Here is a 25520-nt window from a genome sequence, read left to right as displayed (position 1 = left end):
TATATTGTCACCCTGCTTATTTAACTTATATGCAGAGTACATCATGAGAAACACTGGACAGGAAGAAACACAAGCTGGAATCAAGATTGCCGGGAGAAAGATCAATAACCTCAGATATGCAGATGACACCACCCTTATGGCAGAAAGTGAAGAGGAACTCATTAAGCCTCTTGATGAAAGTGAAAGTGGAGAGTGAAAAAGTTGGCTTAAAGCTCAACATTCAGAAAACGAAGATCATGGCATCTGGTCCCATCACTTCATGGGAAATAGATGGGGAAACAGTGTCAGACTTTATTCTTTGGGGCTCCAAAATCACTGCAGATGGTGACTGCAGCCATAAAATTAAAAGACGCTTACTCCTTGGAAGGAAAGTTATGACCAACCTAGATAGCATATTCAAAAGCAGAGACATTACTTTGCCAACAAAGGTCCATCTAGTCAAGGCTATGGTTTTTCCTGTGGTCATGTATGGATGTGAGAGTTGGACTGTGAAGAAGGCTGAGCACTGAAGAATTGATGCTTTTGAACTGTGGTGTTGGAGAAGACTCTTGAGAGTCCCTTGGACTGCAAGGAGATCCAACCAGTCCATTCTGAAGGAGATCAGCCCTGGGATTTCTTTGGAAGGAATGATGCTAAAGCTGAAACTCCGGTACTTTGGCCACCTCATGCAAAGAGCTGACTTATTGGAAAAGACTCTGATGCTGGGAGGGATTGGGGGCAGGAGAAGGGGACAACAGAGGATGTGATGGCTGGATGGCATCAGTGACTCGATGGACGTGAGTCTGAGTGAACTCCGGGAGTTGGTGATGGACAGGGAGGCCTGGCGTGCTGCTATTCATGGAGTCGCAAAGAGTCGGACACAACTGAGGGACTGAACTGAACTGAAGTGACTTGTAATCAATTAAGATAGCAAGCTATCAGAAATAACAACAAAAAAGGATGATGACAATGGTGGAAAACTTGTGCTAGACAGAGCAGGGTTTCTCAACCTCAGCCCTTCTGACATTTTGGCCAGATAATTCCGTGTTGGACAGGGGCGGGGTGGGGGGAGGGGGGTGCCGCCGTCCTATGAATTGTTAAGATGTTTCACAGTATCTCTGGCCTCTACCCACTAGTTACTAGTAAGCATCCCTCAAGTTGCAACAACCAAAACTATCTATCTCTAGACTTACAGATATTTTGGTGTCTGCTTTGCAGGTACATTTTAACTACACATTAATTTTTCAAAGCTACAATACCACATAAATACTATGATGTAAATTCACAACAGACATTTTAAAAGATTCAATGATTAAGTGACAGAATTGTGTTCAAGAGGAAATTAAGGATTTCTTAAATTCTATTTCCTAATGTGTGGTAATGATGTTCTAGTATTTCAACTTCTATAAATACATTTATTTAACTATATTCTGTAACTAACAGACTCCAAATGAAATTAGGCTTGGAAACATATTTTTAATAATATCTGCACAGCACTTTACAATCTCTTCAGCAATTTTACAAATTTATCCCACTCAATTCTTAGGAAAAGAAGCAAATTATATTCCACCCAATTAAAAAGTATAGGGTTCTACCTGTATTCTTTTGAAAACTAAATCCAAAGTTCAAAGCTGTTAAATACATATATGTGTGTGTGTATGTGTATATCCCTTTCAATCATTAATGCAAACAAAGATAAATGGAAAGAAAATTCTGCTCCATAAATCATATTTGTACATTTGGCTCAAGTACAGAAATCACATTATTTTCCCCAATTTGTGTCTGAAATAGGAATTTCACAATTCACATATAATCCAAAGTATCAAGCATATTCTTGAACTGAAGAGTCTAATTCCAATTTATGTATCTTTAAATCTAACTTATCCGTCTACCTCAAATTCACCAAACTTCTATCTCTCAACTATCAGGAACAATGCTTCCTAAGTTTTTGTTTTTAATTGCTAAGTCATGTGCTACTCATGTGACCCCAAGGACTGTAGCCCGCCAGGCTCCTCTGGCCATAGGATTTCTCAGACCAGAATACTGCAATGAATGCAGAGAAGGAATGCCATTTCCCTCTCCAGGGGATCTTCCTGACCCAGGGATCAAGCCCAAATCTCCTACACTGCAGGAAGATTCTTTACCACGGTGCCACCAGGGAAGCCTGCTTCCTAAGTGACTAGCCACAAATTGTTGAAGGACTGTGCAAAGTTTTAGCTAACATTCAACAAAAGTATTGCTTCCCTGGCAGCTCAGTAGTAAAGAATCCACCTGCAATGCAGGAGCAGCAAAAGACACAGATTCCATCCTTGGGCTGGGAAGATCCCCTGGAGAAGGAAATGGCAACACATGCCACTATTCTTGCCTGGAGAATCCCGTGGACAGAGGAGGCTGGTGGGCTACAGTCCACGGGGTCTCAAAGAGTCAGATACAACTGAAGTGACTTAGCAACAAAAGTATTAGCATACAAGTCAGACAAAATTCAACTCTAACACACATTCCAACTTTGAACCTTCAATCTAGATTCAAAATCTTAGACACTTTGAACTACAAAGTCTGAGGTCCTCAAAGCTTTATAAAACTACACTCTCCAATACAATAGCCTCTAAGGTCCAAATTCAACACAGAGTGAGCCCTCAATAAACTGTGGTATCTTTACATTAAACATCTGCCAAGTTTTACCAGTTATTCTTCCATAAGATTTCTCATGTACTCTTCTTTATTTCTACAATCACTACCCCAATCCAGGACTCAATCACCAAGTAGCTAATTTATTCCTTACTGTATCATATCCCAACTGCTCAGTTCAGTTCAGTTGTTCAGTCGTGTCCGACTCTTTGCGACGCCATGGACTGCAGCACACCAGGCTTCTCTGTCCATCACCAACTCCCAGAGCTTGCACAAACTCATGTCCATCAAGTCAGTGATACCATCCAACCATCTCATCCTCTATCGTCCCCTTCTCCTCCTGCCTTCAATCTTTCCCAGCCTCGGGTCTTTTCCAGTGAGTCAGTTTTTCCTATCAGGTGGCCAAAGTATTGGAGTTTCAGCTTCAGCGTCAGTCCTTCCAATGAACATTCAGGACTGATTTCCTTTATAATTGACTGATTGGATCTCCTTGAAGTCCAAGGGACTCTCAAGAGTCTTCTCCAATACCACAGTTCAAAACCATCAGTTCTCTGGCTCTCAGCATTCTTTATAGTCCAACTCTCACATCCATACATGACTACTGGAAAAACCATAGCTTTGACTAGATGGACCTTTGTTGGCTCAACCAACCAAAATTCCACAATACCCCATAGTTACCATGGCCTATTATATGAAAAATGAGAGTTCTAGTCATCATAGCCCAGTTAGCATTTCTCCTTATTTCCTACCCTAAACTCTCCATTCCAGGCAAGTAAACCTACATGTATCTTACTACACCTTACGGTATTTTCTTCTATCTCAAAAAGCTCTCTTCAACTGGTTGATGTCCCTCCAGCTTAATAAATCCTCATTTCAACTACAATACATAATTGGAACTATTATTTTTATATCTTGACATTTATGTCTACTCTGGCAAGCTCAATACTTTTTACCTCTTTTCTCTCTCAAGACTGTGCCTTCATGACTCCTACTAGCCACAGACACACAATAAACACTGATGACTAAAACAACAATGTTCTTACTGTACATGTTCTCACATTGTTTAGTTGGAACTATAGTAGCTTCAGAATGGAATCACCCAGTATCAAAGGGAGTCTACACTTCCTGAGAACTGTTCTCAGTACTGCTGTTTCTGCAACCTAGCTAGGACAGAACTGTCCCAACTAGTCCTAAGGCAAAGCCTTCACACAGCTACATGGCAGTGTTACTACCTTCACAACTCTAAATGGTATTTTTCGTCTTAACGTTGCCCCCTTTCCCTTGTAAAATAATTGACGGCCAAACTAAGTTTAGCCCAAAACAGTAAGCTGTTCTTATACTAAATCTCAATCATTTAAGATTAAATTCAGCCCCTTTAAAAGGGGCACAGTAAATATGTTTTATAACAACTTTATAAAACTTTATTATTTTATAAAAACTTTCATCAAAAGCACAAAATATTTAAAAAGTCTGGTCCCAGAAACTTGTCATTCAGGAAATAGTCTCAAGGCCAAACTTGTGATCTCTCAACAAAGTTTAAAAAAAAAAAAATGGAGTTTATTCTTGAATTTATTACTCAGTTTCATTTTCTCAATTTCAAAAACAGAGTTTATGTTTATAACCAATTCTTAAAAGAAAAAACATCTAAGTTATCTACAGAACTCTCAACCGATTTTTTTCTGAGCCTTATCCCAGCATAAAAAGATGTGGTTTCTTATTTCCTCACTGAGATAAAGAGATGTGGAAAAATTGTAACTATCATTATTTAAGACCTTCCAATTGTTACTATTATGCACACAAGAATTTTTTAAAATATCTAATACCCTAATGCCAGATAAAAAGTATTATGTATGCCACAGTGTTTATTAACAAATTTCTAGGACCATAGAAAAGTTAATATTATAAACAATATAATAAAAATTGAATAAGAGGTCCCAATTCAAAAAAAATAATTTTATGGTTGCTGTCGGGACTGCAAGCAGCATGGGTTTGATCCCTAGTTGGGGAACTAAGATCCCACATTTCACACAGCACAACCAAATAAATAAATGGTGCTGTCATGTTTGCAAGATGAAACTGAGGCAAAGACGCAAATAACATATCTACAAGGACTGACGCAAGTAACAAAAATGAGTGCAGCAGGCTAAGCGTACATACAGCCAGCCAGATTGAGGGGAACCACGCTGATTCCCAAGTCCAGTTTAAAGAGGGGAATGGCTACTGCTCTGCTCCAGACAATAGGAATATTTCTGAACAGTTAACAGGATTTTCAAGTCTTCCTCCCAAAATACAGAAATCCATAAACTTCACTCAGAAATTTCCCAATTTGGGACTTCCCTGATGGTCCAGGGGCTAAGACTCCATGTCCCAGTGCAGGAGGCCTGGGTTTGATCCCTACTCAGGGAACTAGATCCCATATGCTGCAACTATGGATCCCACACGCTGCAATTAAGACCCAGCACAGTCAGTAAATTTTAACCAAAACCAAGAAAAAAAATTTTTAATAAGTTTCCTAATTTTTCAAAGCCCATCAGTAGTTGAAACTTGAAGACACTGCAAATCAAACAAAACACATCTCTAAGGTGATTCAGTCCAGAGAACACCTTTGAACTAACATGTGAAAACTGCTTTCAAAAAGGCATGAGGGGGCAATAGGTAAAAAGTCCAGGTTTAGGTCAAACCGGCTTGGGTTTGACAGTCTAATTCACCACTGAGCAGGTGGACAATGTCAGAAAAAATATTTCTTCAAGTCTGTTTCTTTAAATGTAGAATGTCACCACTCTCTCATACAAGTTGGAAAGTGAAACTTTTAACACAGTATCAGAAATACAGAAGACATTACAAAAATGTCCCTTACTCTGCCTGCTCCACCCTGCAAGTCTGTAAGATAATTTAAAAGATACTAGGTAATAAACACCCTGGAAGATGTTAAACAAGTTATAAAAATGAGATCAGAAAAGAGAGGGGTGCTTGCCATGCCCAGTTCTTTGCTACTCAAAGAGGTCCTTATACACACAGAAAAGATACTGCTAACTAATGGCCTGAAATGGGTCTTCTCAAGATGGTACAGCTAGCTGGATTATCAATACCAACATTAAAAAGATAAAGAGTCACAGCTCCTTAAAGATAAAGACCAAAAGTCTGTCCATTTTATTAACTTCATAGACCCTGACTTGCTGGTAGAAGTGAGAAATAATTTAAGCTTAAACTTTTATACTTTTGGCCAAACTTCCATAAAATTTATTTCTTTAAGAAGCATGCTACAAAGCAAAGCATTTACACCAGACTTTTTAATATAAGAAACATGCCGGGAATTTTGTTCTCAGCTTGGTTTTGATCCCTGGTTAGGAAACTACAATACCCACCAGCCCAGACACCACAGTCAAAAAAAAAAAAAAAAGTCATACTCTAAGAGTTCATTTAAAGTATGATTTCATTAAACAAAAACAGGGGATTGAATTTACTGGTACAGCTGAAATACCTTTGGACCTCTCAAACACACCAATTTTTTTAAAGAGAAAAAAAAAAAATCAACTCACCAACATATTTGTGTTAAAAAGTACAATTCACATATACATAAAAGTTCTTTGGGCTATATATAATCAGAATAGTTCTAATAAATTTCTAATGCGGTTGCATATAATAAAGCATTTTATTCATATATTTGAGTACATGTCTATATAGATACTAAGCTCTAGAAAATTCATGGTATCTTCCTACAAACAGAACACAGGTGGACATTGTGAGAAATGGACAGCATTGGGAAAGTTTAGTTTCAAGATTCTAAACACATTCTCTTTTCTAGCTTCCCAACCATCACACTAAGAGCAAGGAAAAAACTAATGCAAAACAGGATTGACAAATCACAGGGGAAGCAACTAAAAACGATTATTAAGTATCTAAAACGACTTATACTTTAAAGTTAAATTCATATTTCCACTATAGCTTGTCCTAATCTACACAAAATATTCATTCTCTCATAGGAGAGTCTGAATGCATTCTATTCTCATATCATCCTTACATAAACTTCTTACAAACGACCATAAACAGCGCAGATGTGTGGATAAAAATACATTACAAATATCTCCAGGTACCCCATAACTACAATCTTGATGTTAATTTTAAAATGAAAGATTTCTTAGTGGTTTTCTGAAAAAATTCTGCTTAAAACAAACATCAAAAATTAAGCAGCCTTTTAACCAATGTTTAATGCAAAATGATACTTTAAAAATGACTCCAGAGTTCTGAATTTAGAAAATCTTTGTTTAAAAAAGGTCTTAGCCCGCAAAGATTACACTGTCAATTTATACTTCTTCTTCAACCATCAGAAGAGACCAGTGTCTACTCTTACTGTTTCACTCTTTAAAAACAAAGGACATTTTACATACTACTAATCAGTAGTTTAATCTGCCTCACGTGGATGCCTTACTTTTTACTACCTCAAAGAAATCAGCATCTAACAAAAAGTGAAAACAGAAATTTGCTGGAAGTCACATTCAGAACATAAATACAAATATAAAAACAAAGGCCCTTTTAGAGGTTATCCAGCACAGATATTTCAAACTAAACATCTACCAGAAGCTCCTAATCTAAAATGTTTCTCTCGCAAATGAACACTACAAACTGCAACAGAAATCTACCTACAAAGTATCTTCAGACTAAGTAGAAGACGGAACAAAAATATGCTAGGCTATGCAGTCCTAAGTCAGAGAAAAGAACAAAAACAATCCACTACATGAAACATTCAGACATTTTCTAAATCATCAAATGAGTCTATACTCATCCAAAACATTCCGGAAAAAATTTCAATCCAATTCTTTCAAACATACTTTAAAGTCTTTATGTATACTCCGGTGGGAAGTGAAAAAGTTAACCAAAAATAAAGCACTTCACACAAGAATAAAATGATGCAGTTGGTCCTCGGATAAACTGGAAACAAAAAACGTCTTCAAAACCGGAGTCATCAAGAAATTATACGCTTTAGCACACTTTAACTCCAACGTGGGGAGGGGAGGTGGAGGATTGCCACTGTTTTGACAATCCATTAATTACACTATATGTCTATTCCACCTGAGAGTTTAAGAAAACTCTTCAAGTTAGGTCACCGAGGGACCGTCTCTCTAAAAGACGCAAAGCAGCCTACAGATCAAAGAACATCCCGAAACGACTTAGCTTTCTCTCCACGAAACCCTTTCCCCAGGGCAACAGAATGTTTTCACAGAACAGAAACACACCCTCCTGCTAATCTCGGAACAGTCGGACAGAGGCGGGGCACTTTGGAGAGCCAAAGCCGCCCGGCTCACACCAGCAGGAGACCACTGTTACCCCTCCTCGGGCGGCCTCTCCGCAGAACCGGGTCGGTCTGGATCGCCGCGCCCGGTAAAGGAACAATACAATCGCAACTTCCCACGAGCCTCCGCGGTGGTTCTTCGCTGCGGAGGGGACTCCGGAATTCGCCACGGGCAAGGGGCTGGGGCAAAAGGGTAAGGAGGGTGATCACCGGCCCCGCGGCAGCTGCCCGCCCCGGCGCCCGGCGAGCCCGCTGGATGGTGCCAACCGGCCTGAGCTCCACGGCTCTCGCTTGGCCACCGGATCTCCCGACTTTGCTTCTCTGGCAGGCGACCCCAGCCTCCCCTGCTGCTGGGGCGGCAGGGGGCGGGAAAGGCCTCGCCGGAGATTCAGAGCGTCCTCGGCCCGCCACGGAAGGGAACGCGGTCGGGGCGCGGGGGACAATAGGGAGTGGGGAGCACTGCGCGCCCGAGTGGCGCCGCCGGCCGGCCGGGCTGACTGACGCACCCGCCGCACGGCGCGACTGGGCTCCGCTCGGCCCGGCCGCCGCTGCCGCCGCGCGGTCCGCTGAGCTCACGGCGCCCCCGGCACTGGGGGTCGTGCCTCACCTCCCAGCCCCGCAACCCAGGAGAGGAGCAGAATTAACACTCTCAGCAACACCATCTTCCGCTGCCGCCGCCGCCGCCGCCTCCTCACGGGTTAACAGCAGCACATCGAACCGGAGGGAGAAGCTGAAGGGGCTTGGTCCGGAGCCTCCACGGGAAGCCGGGACCTCCCCGGGCAGGAGAAACGGCGAAGCACCTCCCTCTCGCCCCACTTCAAGAGCCGGCAAAGCTTCCAGCACCTCCAAAACAGGGACCTCCCTCCCCCTCGTTCGTTTCCTTCCTCCCTTCCCCGCTTTCCTTCCCTCGCTCCTTCCCTCTTCTCTACCTCCCTCCCCCGAGCCCGGGACCTCCGCCTCCTTCCTTACCACGTGACCAGCCGGCGCCCAACGGGCAGGCGGAGCCGCACCCCTTCCTCCCGCCCCTCCCCCTCCCCCAGGCGCCCCAGGGGCGCGCGCATGCGCACTGGGGCCGGTTCCCGGGCTGCTAGGCCCGCCGCCGCTTCCTGTCCGCCGGCGGAGAGCTGGGATTGGGCTTGGGAGGCGGGGTTTCCTGGGGTTCCGCCCCCGGACTGGAGCGCAACTCTGTGGACCGTACAGGGTTTACTCTTGGTGCTGCTCAGACCTGTGTCTTGAGCAGAAGAGGCAAGGTGAGGGATGTTAAGGGGCCGCTGTCCTCGTTTTAACTTCACAGGGAATGGGGATTTTCGTTACTTCTTTTTTTGCCTCCCTGGGTGCACAACTTCTACCAAGTAAACAAAAGCAAAGCCTCCCCCACCCTGCAAAAGAAGCAAAGTCCCAATAAACAGTTATTACTTTGGAGACAGCCGACAAAGCTCAGAACCTCAATGTAAAGCCCTTCAAGCAGCAGAAACATACAGCCTAAGTCCTATTTTTCTGAATTCTGTAAAACTGTCACAGACCAGGCCTTGGCCATTCTAAAAGCGTGCAGCCTCAACCACAGGTACCGAATCTAGCCTGAAAAATGTCCTAGTTACCACTTTCTGTTCATTCTCTGAAGAGAACTCTGGAGTCTCCTTCACCCCAACTTCTTTGAAGCTCCTATTTGAGCTCACAGTAACTCACTTTGATTTTTTAAACTTGTATTCCATGGACTAAAGACTTAAACATAAAACCTGAAACCGTAAGACCTAGAAGGAAACAGGGAAAACTTGATGTTGGTCTTGGAAATGATTTTTTTGGATGTGATGCCAAAGCACAAACAACAGAAACAAAAGTAAATAAGTGGGCCCACATCAAACTAAAAACCCTTGGCAGAAGAATCAAAATGAAAAGGCAGTGTTTGGAATGAGAGAAAACACTTCAAATTGTTTCTCTTACAAGGGGTTAATAATTAAAATATACAAGGAACTCTTACAACTCAGAGGCTACAAAGCAGACAATCCAATTTAAAAATGTGCAGAGGAATTTAGTGCTTTTTCAAAGAAAACATCCAAATGACCAATAGGTGCTTGAAAAGATGCTCAATACCACTAATCATCAGGGAAATGCAAATCAAAACCACGGTGAAATAAGGCCCACACTGTTAGAATGGTTATCCTCAAAAAGATAAGAGATATGTGGACTTCGGTGGATAAGAATCTGCCTGCCTATGCAGAGGTCACAGGTTCAGTCCCGCATCTGGGAAGATTCCACATGCCCTGGAGCAACTAAACCCCTGCGCCACAGCTACTGAGCACTCTAGGGCCCAGGAGCTAGAACTAATGAACCTGTGTGCTACAACTACTGAAGCCCATGGAGTCCCCACATCACAACTACTGAGCCCTCGTGCTCCAACTATTGAAGCCAGTGCATGGCAAGGAGGAGTAGCCCCTGCACACTACAAGAGAAAGCCTGCAGAAAGCAGTGAAGACACAGCACAGCCAAAAATAAATAAATAAATATATACATATATATATATATATAGAAAGACAAGACAAACTTGTTGGCAAGGATATGGAAATAGGGAAACTCTTGTGCATTTTTGGTTGGAATGTAAATTGGTGTAAGTATTACAGAAAACAGCACAGATGTTCCTCAAAAAATTAAAAATAGAACTACCATAGGGCCCAGCAACACCCACTTTGGGGTATAAAACCAAAGGAAGTGAAATCAAGGTCTTGAAGAGAAATCTACACTCACATATTCATTACAACATTATTCACAATAGTGTCCCTGTATGGATGAATGGCTAAACACAATGTGGTATATAGATAAAATGGCATATTAATTCAGCAATGAGAAAGAAGGAAATCTTGCCATCGGGGATTAATCTGGAAGGCATTATGCTAAGTGAAATAAATCAAACAGAAAGACAAATACGGTGTGGTCTTATTTATATGTGGAATCTAAAAAACCCAAACTAAAAGAAGCAGAGAGTAAAATGGTGGTTACCAGGGTCTGGGAGGTGGGGGAAATCTGGAGATATTGTTCAAAGGGTACGAACTTCAGTTATAAGATGAATAAGTGCTGGGAATCTAATACTGGTAATCATTTTGCAGTACTTAAGTGTATCAAATCATGTGTTATTACATGAAAAACATGCATACAGTTTACATGTGGTATGTTGGTTATCCGAAGATATATCCATTTGAATGCAGAGTTCCAAAGAATAGCAAGGAGAGATAAGAAAGCCTTCCTCAGTTATCAATGCAAAGAAATAAGAGGAAAACAATAAAATGGGAAAGACTAGAGATCTGTTCAAGAAAGTTAGAGACACCAAGGGAACATTTCATGCAAAGATGGGCTCAATAAAGGACAGAAATGGTTTGGACCTAACAAAAGCAGAAGATATTAGGAAAAGGTGGTGAGAATACACAGAAGAACTATACAAAAAAGATCTTCATAACCCAGATAATCACGATGGTGTGATCACTCACCTATAGCCAGCCTGGAATGCGTAATCAAATGGGCCTTAGGAAGCATCACTACAAACAAAGCATGTGGAGGTGATGGAATTCCAGTTGAGCTATTTCAAATCTTAAAAGATGATGCTCCAAAAGTGCTGCACTCAATATGCCAGCAAATTTGGAAAACTCAGCAGTGGCCACAAGACTGGAAAAAGTCAGTTTTCATTCCAATCCCAAAGAAAGGCAATGCCAAAGAATGCTCAAACTACCACACAGTTGCACTCATCTCACACGCTAGCAAAGTAATGCTCAAAATTCTCCAAGCCAGGTTTCAACAGTACGTGAACCGTGAACTTCCAGATATTCAAGCTGGATTTAGAAAAGGCAGAGGAACCAGAGATCAAACTGCCAAAATCTATTGGATCATAGAAAAAGTAAGAGAGTTCCAGAAAAATATCTACTTCTGCTTTATTGACTGCACCAAAACCTTTGACTGTGTAGAGCACCACAAACTGGAAAATTCTGAAAGATATGGGAATACCAGACCACCTGACCTGCCTCTTGAGAAATCTGTATGCAGGTCAAGAGGCAACAGTTAGAACTGGACATGGAACAACAGACTGGTTGCAAATTGAGAAAGGAGTAGGTCAAGGCTGTATATTGTCATCCAGCTAATTTAACTTATATGGAAAGTACATCATGTGAAATGCCGGGCTGGATTAAGCACAAGCTGGAATCAAGATTTCCGGGAGAAATATCAATCACCTCAGATATGCAGATGACCCCACCCTTAGGGCAGAAAGTGAAGAAGAACTAAAAAGCCTCTTGATGAAAGTGAAAGAGGAGAGTGAAAAAGTTGGCTTAAAACTCAACATTCAGAAAACTAAGATCATGGCATCTGGTCCCATCACTTTATGGCAAATAGATGGGAAAACAATGGAAACAGGGAGAAATTTTATTTTGGGGGGCTTCCAAAATCACTGCAGATGGTGACTGCAACCATGAAATTAAAAGACCCTTGCTCCTTGGAAGAAAAATTATGACCAACCTAGACAGCATATTGAAAAGCAGAGACATTACTTTGCTAACAAAGGTCTGTGTAGCCAAAGCTATGGTTTTTCCAGTAGTCATATTTGGAGAGTTGGACTATAAAAAAAGCTGAGCACTGAAGAATTGATGCTTTTGAACTGTGGTGTTGGAGAAGACTCTTGAGAGTCCCTTGGACTGCAAGGAGATCAAGCCACTCATTCATAAAGGAAATCAGTCCTGAATGTTCATTGGAAGGACTGATGCTGAAGCTGAAACTCCAATACTTTGGCCACCTGATGCTGGGAAAGATTGAAGGCGGAAGGAGAAGGGGGTGACAGAGGATAAGATGGTTAGATGGCATCATGGCATCAGCAGCATGCTGGCGTGCTGCAGTCCATGGGGTCGCAAAGAATCGGACATGACTCAGCATCTGAACTGAACTGAAGTCTTCAGGCTTCCTGGATGACTCAGTGGTAAAGAATCCTGCCAAGCAGGAGACATGGGTTCAATCCTGGGTCAGGAAGATCCCCTAGAGGAAGAAATGGCAACCCACTTGCCTGAGAAATCCTTGGACAGAGGAGCCTGTGTCTGTGGGGTCACAAAGAGTCAGACAGGACTATGGATTAAGCAACAAATTAGTCCTCATCTTTAGCATCCTGCTTCAGTAGGCTGAATTAGAAAAGATAGATATTAATACTAATAATAATTTGGAATTCCTACTTTTTACTGTAGGTTTTTTCGACTTATTACCACGTGCTTTTTTAATTCTCATTTTGAAAAATGAATTACTCTAGTTTTGCTCCAACATCAGTAAGCTCAAAAATACGGTCAGAAGTTCTAATATCATCAATAGTGCCCATTATGGCAGAATCTCATGATTTTTTTTTCTTTTTCTTAAAAGATCCAATCTTAGGAAAGATGAGTTACATGGAAATATTACATTGCATATACCTGTGCTTGTATTTTCTTCTGGTGGTGCTGTCTGCAAATGTTTTGATTTTTTAGCTGTTATACTATCTTGTGGCATGTTTAGTTGTGCAGCAACTTTTATAGTTAATTTCAGTGGTAGAGGTAAATGGTGTTTTCTTTTTAATTTCAACTGGGTAAAAATACGTTTTGTATTATCAAGGTGGTCATCAAGAATTATGTTTAAGATTGTATTTCTTTTCACTTAAAAACAAATTGATCACATATCAGTATCATAATGAAAGGGATTCAATGTTACAAGTTTGAACCACTGTTTTATTTGACATTTAACTTACTACCTTTTCTAACCTCAACTTTTCTTTTTTTTTATGAGAATGATTAAGTTTAAATTATTTAACATTTGTAAAGTGATTATAATAGTGTCTGGCTATTACTATGTAAGTGTTTAAATAAAAATAAGTATCATGGTTCTTCCATTCAAAAGCAGTGATTAACAGTATTATTTCCTTAATGACAACATCCAGCTTTGATACTATCAGTATAAATGAAAGTTATCCCAAATTTTAATAATGAGGAATTCAGCTAGGAAGTACATGGCTGTACACAGTATATTACATAAGTAATACCGCCGGAAAATGCTGCTTGCACAACTTAAAGCCAATCCTAGCAAACATTTCAACAATTACATTTTTTTTTTCCGTCTTACAACATTGCTTTATTATATAGATGCAAAATCTGTTTTATGTACAATACGTGTACTTTATTTGGTCCTACCAAATAATCTTACCAAGGCTTTCTATTGGTAATCTTCCCCCAAAAGATTCAGGTAGAATTAGATATTGTGCACTTCACGACTACCCAAACCTGAGACTTCGCTAATTTCAGTTTTGGGGTCATACACATAAATCGAAATAGACACACGCGAGGTATAGACACACACGAGGTTAAGGCGATGAAAGTGAGCTGCAGGAAACCCCAGGGTTCAGAACAACTAGGCTGTGTATTTTGCTTGAGTTAGATTCGCAACGTGAGCAGCAAAGGTTGTGTGATCTCAGAGCGCTTTTATTGTAGTGCGAGGGCTTCTGAACACCCATGTGACTGCGTGGGTGGGGGCGCTGGCAGCCTGTGGGCCCTTTGAGGCATCCATCACCAGGCGCTCATTTCTTCTCGGCCTCTCCTGTTTTGGGTTCTTGTTTCAGTTTGTAATCAGCCAGGGCGGCCTTGATGGCGTCTTCAGCCAGCATGGAGCAGTGGAGTTTCACAGGCGGGAGGCACAGCTCCTTGGCGATGTCTGTGTTTTTGATGGTCAAGGCTTCCTCCACCGTCTTCCCCTTTACCCATTCGGTGGCTAACGAGCTGGAGGCGTTGGCAGAACCACAGCCAAATGTTTTAAACCTGGCATCCACGATCTTCCCCTTTTCATCCACTTGAATCTGTAATTTCATGACATCACCACACGCTGGAGCCCCCACCAATCCAGTCCCAACATTTTTAGATGTCTTGTCAAGGGACCCCACGTTTCGGGGATTTTCATAATGATCAACAACCTTTTTGTGACAGAGCCGAGCGGGAGCTGAGAGCTCCCGGGCGGGCAGGCGCGGGGCCCCCGGAGCAACAGGGCCGACGCCGCCCGCCTCAGACGGCCCGCTCCAGCCGCCGCCATCTTGCGGGCTTGCCCAACAATTACATTTAAAATTTTCCAACTCCAACTAAAGACATGCATGCTGCATGTCTCACTGTCATGACAAACTAAGTATGTTTAACTTATCTCTGATAATGGCACCAACACTCTCAGTAGCCTGGGATGGGGAATGAAATTATCTGACTCTTCTTCCCTTGTCTACTCATAACCAGTCACCATCTATTGCTGCTGCTAAGTCGCTTCGGTTGTGTCCGACTCTGTGTGACCCCATAGACGGCAGCCCACCAGGCTATTAATTCTATTAATTCAACTATTAATTCGTCCCTAAAAATGTTTTTCTTGTGCCTTAAATCCTTCCCTACCTACTACTGTCACTCCAATTCACACATTTTCTCTCGTTTACTGGACTTTTAACCCATCTCACTCCAGTCTCTCTCACTTCTGGTCCTGCTTTCAAATTTCACCTCAATCCACTACAGTTTGCTTCCATCCCCATCAGCCCCAGGAAGCTACCCTTGCTGGGGCCATCAAAGATCTGTTAGTTACCAATGCCACTACACACTTTAACTCATCTAACTAGGCTTTTTGGTCAATTAACATTCTCTCCTCAAAATTCCCCCTTCCAATGTTTCCCAAGGCCGTGCTCACCCCTGATTTTCCTCCTTACTTTTAACTGTGACTTCTGCATCTCTTGGCTTCCCTGGTGGCTCAGACAGTAAAGAATCTGCCTGCAATGCAGGAGACCCAGGTTTGATCCCTGGGTCAGGAAGATCCCTTGGAGAAAAGAATGGCTATCCAGAAAAGGGAATGGCTACCCACTCCAGTACTCTTTCCTGGAGAATTCCATGAACAGAGGAGCCTTGTGGGCTACAGTCCATGAGGTTGCAAAGAGTTGGACACAACTGAGCAACTAACACTTTCCCTTTCACTTTTCTGCATATCTTCCCTAGGGTTTCTTCTTCTCTTTATCCTTTAGATATTATATTGATGTTCCTCAGGATTTTATCTTTGGCTTTCATATTTTCTCATTCTTCATGTGCATGACTATTTTTTACTACCTCCAATGTCTATGACTCACTAGGCTGTAAACTCCATGAAAACAAAGCCTGGATCTGTATTGTTCTGAATCCTATCCCACTACCTAGCACATGCTAAGCTAAGTCGCTTCAGTCATGTCCGACTCTGTGTGACCCCATAGACGGCAGCCCACGAGGCTCTCCCATCCCTGGCATTCTTCAGGCAAAAACACTGGAGTGGGTTGCCATTTCCTTCTCCAATGCATGAAAGTGAAAAGTGAAAGGGAAGTCTTTCAGTCGTGTCCGACTCTTAGCGACCCTATGGACTGCGGCCCACCAGGCTCCTCTGTCCATGGGATTTTCCAGGCAAGAGTGCTGGAGTGGGGTGCCAAGCCTTCTCCAACCTAGCACATAGTCAGCACTTTTCCTACACCTGTGCCCCAAGCACCAGCCCTATGTACCAGCCCGATGTAACCTAGTTGCATCGTTCGCCAGTACGGCAACCTTGAATAAGTTGAGGCATCTGTACCCTAATTTCCTAATGTTTACATTAGGAATAGTAGGAGTAGTAATACCTACCTTTGAAGGTAGGGAGTTAAATAAATTAATAGAGGTAAGCCATTGAGAATATTGCAAGGCATTAGAGCAAGCATTGTAAAATCTTAGGTGTTTTTTACATATCTAACATGTACTAGCCAATTCCTTCCTGACGTTACATGGCCACACCAAATTCAGCATGTCCCAAAGTGAACAAACCCCTACATCAACCTACCCAAACTGTTTTTTTTTTTTCCTTCTAAATTCCCTATTTGGATTAAGGCAACATCATCCATGCAATTACCTAAACTTCTCTCCCATTCCAGCAGACAATCAAGTCATCTCTATTCTCCACTGTATGAAATTCCACCCCTTCCACCTATTTCTACTCCCACAGCCCAAGCTCTGGTCTCCCCAGTTCATATCACCTATTCCCTGACTTTTTGACACCACTGCTGCCAGAGTGACCTTTTTGAAAATATATCCTTTTATCTCCAGGATAAAATGCAAGGCCTTTATGATCTAGCCATTGCTTTCCGTGACAGATTCATCTTTCATGGCTCTTTTCCTACTTTATCTTCTAAAAGTAGCAAGGACAAAAATCAGAGTAATAGTAGTAGCTGGTTGTTGGGCTTCCCTGGTGGCTCAGATGGTAAAGAATCCGCCTGCAATGTGGGAGACCAGGGTGCAATCCCTGGGTTGGAAAGACCCCCTGGAGGAGGGCATGGCAACCCACTCCAGTATTCTTGTCTGGAGAATACCCATGGACAGAGGAGCTTGGCAGGCTACGGGTAATGGGGTCGCAAAGAATCAGACACTACTGAGCGACTAAGTGCAGTAGCTCGTTATTAGTAAGGAAATGGAAGCTTAAAGAACTTAAATCACCAAAATCTCAATGCTGGTACCTGGCAGAGTCAGCACCCAAAGTTAAATCTGACTCCAAAGCATGTGCTCTAATCACTACAATACGCTGCTGTTCAACTGCAGTTGTCTTCTCAGACACACATATCACTTCCCTCTTCAGTATCTTTGCACATTTTATTTCCTCCATAAGGAATTTCAATAATTCATTTTATGACACTTTTTTGGGTCAGGATTTTGCTTTCTGTATAAAAGATGGGTCAGAGAAGAAAAACACTTGTAAAATCCATTTGGGGACTTCCTTGGTGGTCCAGTGGCTAAAACTCTGAGCTCCCAATGCAAAGGGCCCGGGTTTGATCCCTGGTTGGGGAACTAGATGCCACATGCTCTGACTAAGATCTGGCAAAGTCAAATAAAAATAATAAAATAAAAATGAAAATCCGCTTTTGAGGAAAAGAGAACAGTGGAAAATGGTATTTACAACTTAAGGCATTTAGAAGAGTGTTATAAATATCACTTTCCTTTCAAATGTAAAGGAGTAAATATTGTTAAACATATAGCTCAGGTTTCTCCTTTGTAACATTTTCACTGACTTTACCACTAGAGAAAATTTAAAATCATTTGCTCAATAACCATGACATTCAAACCCAACCTGCTCCACGCACAGCATGCTGAGAAAACATACAGGGAGAGTCAAGGGGCTAAAAAAAAAAAAAAAAAATTAAGTATACCATGTCCATAATTCTAATGTATTTGTATCAAATGGTACTGTATTTGTTTATTTATTTTAAATCTTCCTTAATTCCTAAGGATAGTAATGAATCACATGTTATAGGGGTTTTGAAAACAGAACCTCAGAGAGTTAAGCAAATATATATCCAACAAATGTTTATTGACTCTTAATGCCAGAATAGAATCAATTTCACTAATATGTTCAAAACCTAGGAGTGATTACTCCCCTCACTGTCTAAAATCATGGTATCTTATTCTAACATTCAAGATGCTCCAAAAAACTCAATTGTCCAAACTTTTCTCTCGTCTCCTTACAATACAGCTTCTACTCCACCCTGTCAAGCTGCATGTGGGAATGCCACGATATCGGCAACCTTCTCCCTTCTACATTTTCCGTCTCTTGTTTCCTCCCTGCCCCTACAGTATATTTAAAAAAGAAAGAAAGGCAATGGGCCCAAAATGGAGTTACTTATACTAGGCCTCTTGTCACCAAACTAAGATTTAATAGTTTCAGTTCTCTCAGACACAGAAACTTAAACCAGTCAATCAGGAATCACCTGATCAGCACCTGATAGGTAATATACCTAACTGTATATTGGGTCTGTCTCTTATTGTCCCCTAAAGGAAAGTAGCTTTGCGATAATAACATGCTCTTTTGCCTAATATAACTTCCTTGTTTTCACTCCCTTCTGCCTATAAAAGTCTTTCATTTTTTACAGTACCTTTCTATCTGCTAGATTGAATGCTTCCTGATTCAAATCAATTTTTGTTCAAATAAATTCTTAAAATGTTTAATATGCCTCAGGTCACATTTTAACATGTATTTCATACATAGGCTTTAAAGTGCTGATGACAACCTGGTAGCTCATAAACCAAATTAGACTCACAGACAAGTTCAGTTTGATTTGTAGTTGAAAATACTTTTTTTCTTAATTATATGTCATTCTTCAACAGTTAGGAATGTTCATGTTAAAGCCTAGACGCCAGATTTTCTGTGAAAGCTGAAAGGTTAAGCAGACTGAAGTTCCTGCAAAGCATCAGTTGGCTGAGACTGAGTAGAGGCAGCCCTCCTTGGACGGGGCTGGCCTAATGTGCCTGTAGTCTGTATTATCCCTTTCAGTATTTTACCTTCTGATACTTGTTTTAAAAATTAGACCAAGTTCCAAATAGTTCTGAAGTGTTTTCCTAGAATCTTGGGGCCCCTGATCTCAATCACATTTAATACAAAACACCTATTACTTATATCCTTCATCTGCAATTAATCATGTGTTACTTTATTGATGAAGAGGCTTTGGGGTGGAGCAGAGGGCACTCAGAAAACTTTACAGGATGACAATGATAATTATAGGTTATTCATGCAACCAAAATTTGTTCTGTTCCTGCTTTGGGGATTTCCAGACCACCCAGACAATATTCTTGATGTAGTGCCAGGCACCAAGGTAAGCAATTCCCAAACACGATCCCATTTACTCTTTCCAACAATGCTGTGAAGTAGGTAATATCCCATTTTATAAATGAGGAAGCAGGGGCAGACCAGGGTTCTAAATCAAGTATGTTTGACTCCAAATCTTGTAGTCTAGTCTTTTGAATTACTGGATGAATTCATTCTTATTATCACTGCCATGATCCAGATCTACTTCTTAGCTTTGAAGTTCAAGAAGCTTGATTTTTCTCACTGCACTCTGAATTGATCAGCCAACAAAGACTAATTCATAGGAACTAAACTTCAAGGGACTTACATCTTGATCAAAATGTCACCTTATTGTTTTTACAACATAGATGTTCATGTTAAATCAATAATACATTCTCTTTTGTAATCTTCAAAGCTTCAGAGGCTAAGTCCTAGTAAACAAGGTATCAGTACAGAAGAAATTAATAGAATGATTTTACTGATTTGTTCATCCAACTATCCAACTGACTGTGCTACATAAGAATCTATCAAGGTACTAGACCAGTACCAGGCCATGCACCTATTCAGGTGCCCCCCCCACACACCATGCCCTCTCCCCACCCCGTCTCCTTAGACGGTGATTAAAGCCTATCGTGGCAAACCCTTATGTTTTGGGATCTTCTCTAGATTCCATAAAGACTACCATCTCCCTTTCTGTTATTACTAGTTGCTTTCTTCAGTTGTAACTGATTAGGCTACAACTTTTTACACCTATTCAGATTTAATTTCCAGAGCTTACTTTTGCTTCTTTACAACTTGGAAAGTATTCCTTTTTCTAAGGGAACTATGACAAATAGCTAAACTGATTTATTTTATACTTATTTGGTTTTTTAATTCTCATCTTTCTGGGAAATACCTTATAGTAGCCCTTATGCACTGCCTTAGGTGTCCCATTTCTATTTCTCTTTGTAGATGCTTATGCTTTGTCTTCCTAAGCAGATTGTAACCAGTTTGAGGGCAATAACAGCAATAATATCTTTGAAGAGCTTTACTCTCTGTTCCCATTTTGTTTACAAAAGCATCTAGCAAAATCATTCATGCTATTATTTATCACATGCTTTTATTTTTTTCTTTTACAAAAGGTGAAAACTGAAGTTAGGAGAAGTAAATTGACCTACCCAAGTTTATAAAATTAGTCAACGGTAAAATCAGGTTCTTGTCCCAGTTCTTGCAGTCTGCTCATCACACTTTCTCTGAACATCACACTGTTCATCACATAAGGCTGCTTCTGCGTGCTCATGCTTAATATCTCTTCTGTGCCCCACAATGCCAGATTGTAAATATTGAATAAATAATCACAGGTTTTGTTTGTAATTATAAGCAAATGAGTCTTAATTCTTACTATTTGTTTGTTAACATATTAACTATACATCTCAATAATGCAAATGGTTATTATCTGATATTGTTTCAGATGAGCATGTCTCAATATATGACCAGTGGCACAACAGCATTAGAGTCACCTAGACTGCCTGTCAAAATTGCAGATTCCTAAGTTTTCTCCAGTTCTGTTGAATGAAACTTCTAGGGGTGGAGCCCAGAAACACACATTTCAATAGGCTTTTCACCTAAGAGTTAATCACACTGACCTTTGACAATCACTGTTCCAAATAAATATAATGAGGGATAGGGTGAATGTAAAATACGAGGTTCTCTTGGAAACCTGATAATGGTGGTTAAAAAGAATGAGGACAGATTAAGGAAAGCTTTTACTATCAGGCCAACTCATGATATTTAGTAGTTAAGGAAGTGCCTTTAAAGGTTTTTCAGCAGTAGGAGGAAATAACAAAAGCACTGCTTATCTAGCAATATACATAATGTACTCAAAGGAAAAGAAATCATAGTGAAATCAGTTAGCAAGTTTATTCCAACACACTCAGTAACCTAGGACAGCAGAGAGAATGGAAAGCAAAGCTTGAATAAAACACTGAAGAAACAGTCATATCCTGACTTGACTTCCACTTCTAGCAATTTATCTGATGGATTTAATTATATGTACAGTTATAGAGATTCAATTCCAAGGACATTGATCGCAGTGAAGTTCATAATAAACAATGAAAATGATCTAAATATCTAAGAAACAGGTATTGTTCAGCCATATATTAGGATTTTATTAAGTCACTAGGAATGTTGCTGATGACTGGATATTAATGCATAAAGAGGTTTATGATATATTGATAACTGAAACAAATGTTTCACTTCAGTTCAGTTCAGTTCAGTCGCTCAGTCATGTCTGACTCTTTGCGACCCCATGAATCACAGCACACCAGGCCTCCCTGTCCATCACCAACTCCCAGAGTTCATTCAGACTCACATCCATCGAGTCACTGATGCCATCCAGCCATCTCATCCTCTGTCATCCACTTCTCCTCCTGCCCCCAATCCCCCCCAGCATCAGGGTCTTTTCCAGTGAGTCAACTCTTCACATGAGGTGGCCAAAGTACTGGAGTTTCAGCTTTAGCATCATTCCTTCCAAAGAAATCCCAGGGCTGATCTCCTTCAGAATGGACTGGTTGGATCTCCTTGCAGTCCAAGGGACTCTCAAGAGTCTTCTCCAACACCACAGTTCAAAAGAATCAATTCTTCAGCGCTCAGCCTTCTTCACAGTCCATCTCTCACATCCATACATGACCACTGGAAAAACCATAGCCTTGACTAGACAGACCTTTGTTGGCAAAGTAATGTCTCTGCTTTTGAATATGCTGTCTAGGTTGGTCATAACTTTCCTTCCAAGGAGTAAGCGTCTTTTAATTTCATGGCTGTAGTCACCATCTGCAGTGATTTTGGAGCCCCAAAAAATAAAGTCTGACACTGTTTCCACTGTTTCCCCATCTATTTCCCATGAAGTGATGGGACCAGATGCCATGATCTTAGTTTTCTGAATATTGAGCCTTAAGCCAACTTTTTCACTCTCCACTTTCACTTTCATCAAGAGGCTTATGAGTTCCTCTTCACTTTCTCCCATAACAGTGGTGTCATCTGCATATCTGAGGTGATTGATATTTCTCCTGGAAATCTTGATTCCAGCTTGTGTTTCTTCCAGTCCAGCATTTCTCATGATGTACTCTGCATATAAGTTAGATAAGCAGGGTGACAGTATACAGCCTTGATGTACTCCTTTTCCTATTTGGAACCAGTCTGTTGTTCCATGTCCAGTTCTAACTCTTGCTTCCTGACCTGCATACAGATTTCTCAAGAGGCAATAAGGTAGTCTGGTATTCCCATCTCTTTCAGAATTTTCCACAGTTTATTGTGATCCACACAGTCAAAGGCTTTGGCATAGTCAGTAAAGCAGAAATAGATGTTTTTCTGGAACTCTCTTGCTTTTTCCATGAGCCGGCGGATGTTGGCAATTTGATCTCTGGTTCCTCTGCCTTTTCTAAAACCAGCTTGAACATCTGGAAGTTCACAGTTCACTTATTGCTGAAGCCAGGCTTGGAGAATTTTGAGCATTACCTTACTAGCATGTGAGATGAGTGCAATTGTGCGGTAGTTTGAGCATTCTTTGGCATTGCCTTTCTTTGGGATTGGAATGAAAACTGACCTTTTCCAGTCCTGTGGCCACTGCTGAGTTTCCAAATTGGCTGGCATATTGAGTGCAGTACTTTCACAGCATCATCTTTCAGGATTTGAAATAGCTCAACTGGAATTCCATCTACTCCACTAGCTTTGTTTGTAGTGATGCTTTCTAAGGCCCACTTGACTTCACATTCCAGGATGTCTGGCTCTAGGTCAGTGATCACACCATCGTGATTATCTGGGTTGTGAAGATCTTTTTGTACAGTTCTTCTGTGTTTTCTTGCCACCTGTTCTTAATATCTTTTGCTTCTGTTAGGTCCATACCATTTCTGTCCTTTATCGAGCCCATCTTTGCATGAAATGTTCTCTTGGTATCTCTAATTTTCTTGGTGAGATCTCTGCTGCTGCTGCTGCTAAGTCGTTTCAGTCGTGTCTGACTCTGTGCGACCCCATAGATAGCAGCCCACTAGGCTCCTCTGTCCCTGGGATTCTCCAGGCAAGAATACTGGAGTGGGTTGCCATTTCCTTCTCCAATGCATAAAAGTGAAAAGTGAAAGTGAAAGTGAAGTCGTGCCCAACTCTTAGCGACCCCATGGACTGCAGCCTACCAGGCTCCTCCATCCATGGGATTTTCCAGGCAAGAGTACTGGAGTGGAGTGCCATTGCCTTCTCCAAGAGATCTCTAGTCTTTCCCATTCTGTTGTTTTCCTCTATTTCTTTGCATTGATCCCTGAGGAAGGCTTTCTTATCTCTTCTTGCTATTCTTTGGAACTCTTCATTCAGATGCTTATATCTTTCCTTTTCTTCTTTGCTTTTCGCTTCTCTTCTTTTCACAGCTATTTGTAAGGCCTCCCCAGACAGCCATTTAGCTTTTTTGCATTTCTTTTTCTTGGGGATTGTCTTAATCCCTGTCTCCTGTACAATGTCATAAACCTCAGTCCATAGTTCATCAGGCACTCTATCTATCAGATCTAGGCCCTTAAATCTATTTCTCACGTCCACTGTATAGTCATAAGGGATTTGATTTAGGTCATACCTGAATGGTCTAATGGTTTTCCTTACTTTCTTCAATTTCAGTCTGAATTTGGCAATAAGGAGTTCATGATCTGAGCCACAGTCAGCCTCTGGTCTTGTTTTTGTTGACTGTATAGAGCTTCTCCATCTTTGGCTGCAAAGAATATAATCAATCTGATTTCGGTGTTGGCCATCTGGTGATGTCCATGTGTAGAGTGTTCTTTTGTGTTGTTGGAAGAGGGTGTTTGTTATGACCAGTGCATTTTCTTGGCAAAACTCTATTAGTCTTTGCCCTGCTTCATTCCGTATTCCAAGGCCAAATTTGCCTGTTACTCCAGGTGTTTCTTGACTTCCTACTTTTGCATTCCAGTCCCCTATAATGAAAAGGACATCTTTTTGGGGTGTTAGTTCTAAAAGGTCTTGTAGGTCTTCGTAGAACCGTTCAACTTCAGCTTCTTCAGCGTTACTGGTTGGGGCATAGACTTGGATTACCGTGATATTGAATGCTTTGCCTTGGAAACAAACAGAGATCATTCTGTCGTTTTTGAGATTGCATCCAAGTACTTCATTTTGGACTCTTTTGTTGACCATGATGGCTACTCTATTTCTTCTGAGGGATTCCTGCCCGCAGTAGTAGATATAATGGTCATCTGAGTTAAATTCACCCATTCCAGTCCATTTTAGTTTGCTGATTCCTAGTATGTTGACATTCACTCTTGCCATCTCTTGTTTGACCAATTTGCCTTGATTCATGGACCTAACATTCCAGGTTCCTATGCAATATTGTTCTTTACAGCATTGGACCTTGCTTCTATCACCAGTCACATCCACAGTTGGTATTTTTTTTGCTTTGGCTCCATCCCTTCATTCTCTCTGGAGTTACTTCTCCACTGATCTCCATAGCATATTGGGCACCTACTGACCTGGGGAGTTCCTCATTCAGTATCCTATCATTTTGCCTTTTCATACTGTTCATGGGGTTCTCAAGGCAAGAATACTGAAGTGGTTTGCCATTTTCTTCTCCCATGTACCACATTCTGTCAGATCTCTCCACCATGACCTGCCCGTCTTGGGTTGCCCCACGGGCATGGCTTAGTTTCATTGAATTAGACAAGGCTGTGATCCTAGTGTGATTAGATTGACTAGTTTTCTGTGAGTATGGTTTCAGTATGTCTGCCCTCTGATGCCCTCTTGCAACACCTACCGTCTTACTTTGGTTTCTCTTACCTTGGGTGTGGGATATCTCTTCACGGCTGCTCCAGCAAAGCGCGGCCCCTGCTCCTTACCTTGGACGAGGGGTGTCTCCTCACCGCCACCCTTCCTGACCTTCAACGTGGGATAGCTCCTCTAGGCCCTCCTGCGCCCGCACAGCCACTGCTCCTTGGACGTGGGGTTGGTCCTCCCGGCTGCTGCTCCTGGCCTCGGGCGTGGGGTTGCTCCTCCTGGCCGC

General features: G+C 41.4%; 1 protein-coding gene and 1 pseudogene across 3 annotated transcripts in view; both read right to left on the bottom strand.

The window, feature by feature from the left end:
* ADAM10 (ADAM metallopeptidase domain 10) overlaps window positions 1-8854 on the bottom strand; it is a 143600-nt gene extending 134746 nt beyond the window's left edge. Inside the window, exon 1 of one of the 3 annotated variants that reach the window (XM_061431157.1) lies at window positions 8505-8854. In XM_061431157.1, the coding sequence (XP_061287141.1) occupies window positions 8505-8559 (55 nt within the window). In that variant the 5' untranslated portion in view covers window positions 8560-8854. Of the gene's footprint in view, window positions 1-7841; window positions 7929-8107; window positions 8317-8504 lie in introns of those variants that run through there. The other 2 variants (XM_061431158.1, XM_061431159.1) reach the window with 2 other exon arrangements.
* A 5148-nt stretch (window positions 8855-14002) lies between these two features.
* On the bottom strand, window positions 14003-14971 carry LOC133256235 (iron-sulfur cluster assembly enzyme ISCU-like; annotated as a pseudogene).
* Between the last annotated feature and the right edge of the window lie 10549 nt (window positions 14972-25520).

This window comes from Bos javanicus, chromosome 10 (genome assembly GCF_032452875.1).
Source record: "Bos javanicus breed banteng chromosome 10, ARS-OSU_banteng_1.0, whole genome shotgun sequence".
In the NCBI taxonomy this organism is placed as follows: domain Eukaryota; kingdom Metazoa; phylum Chordata; class Mammalia; order Artiodactyla; family Bovidae; genus Bos; species Bos javanicus.
Note: the sequence above shows the minus strand (reverse complement) of the source record. Positions and strands in the feature narration are given on the sequence as shown.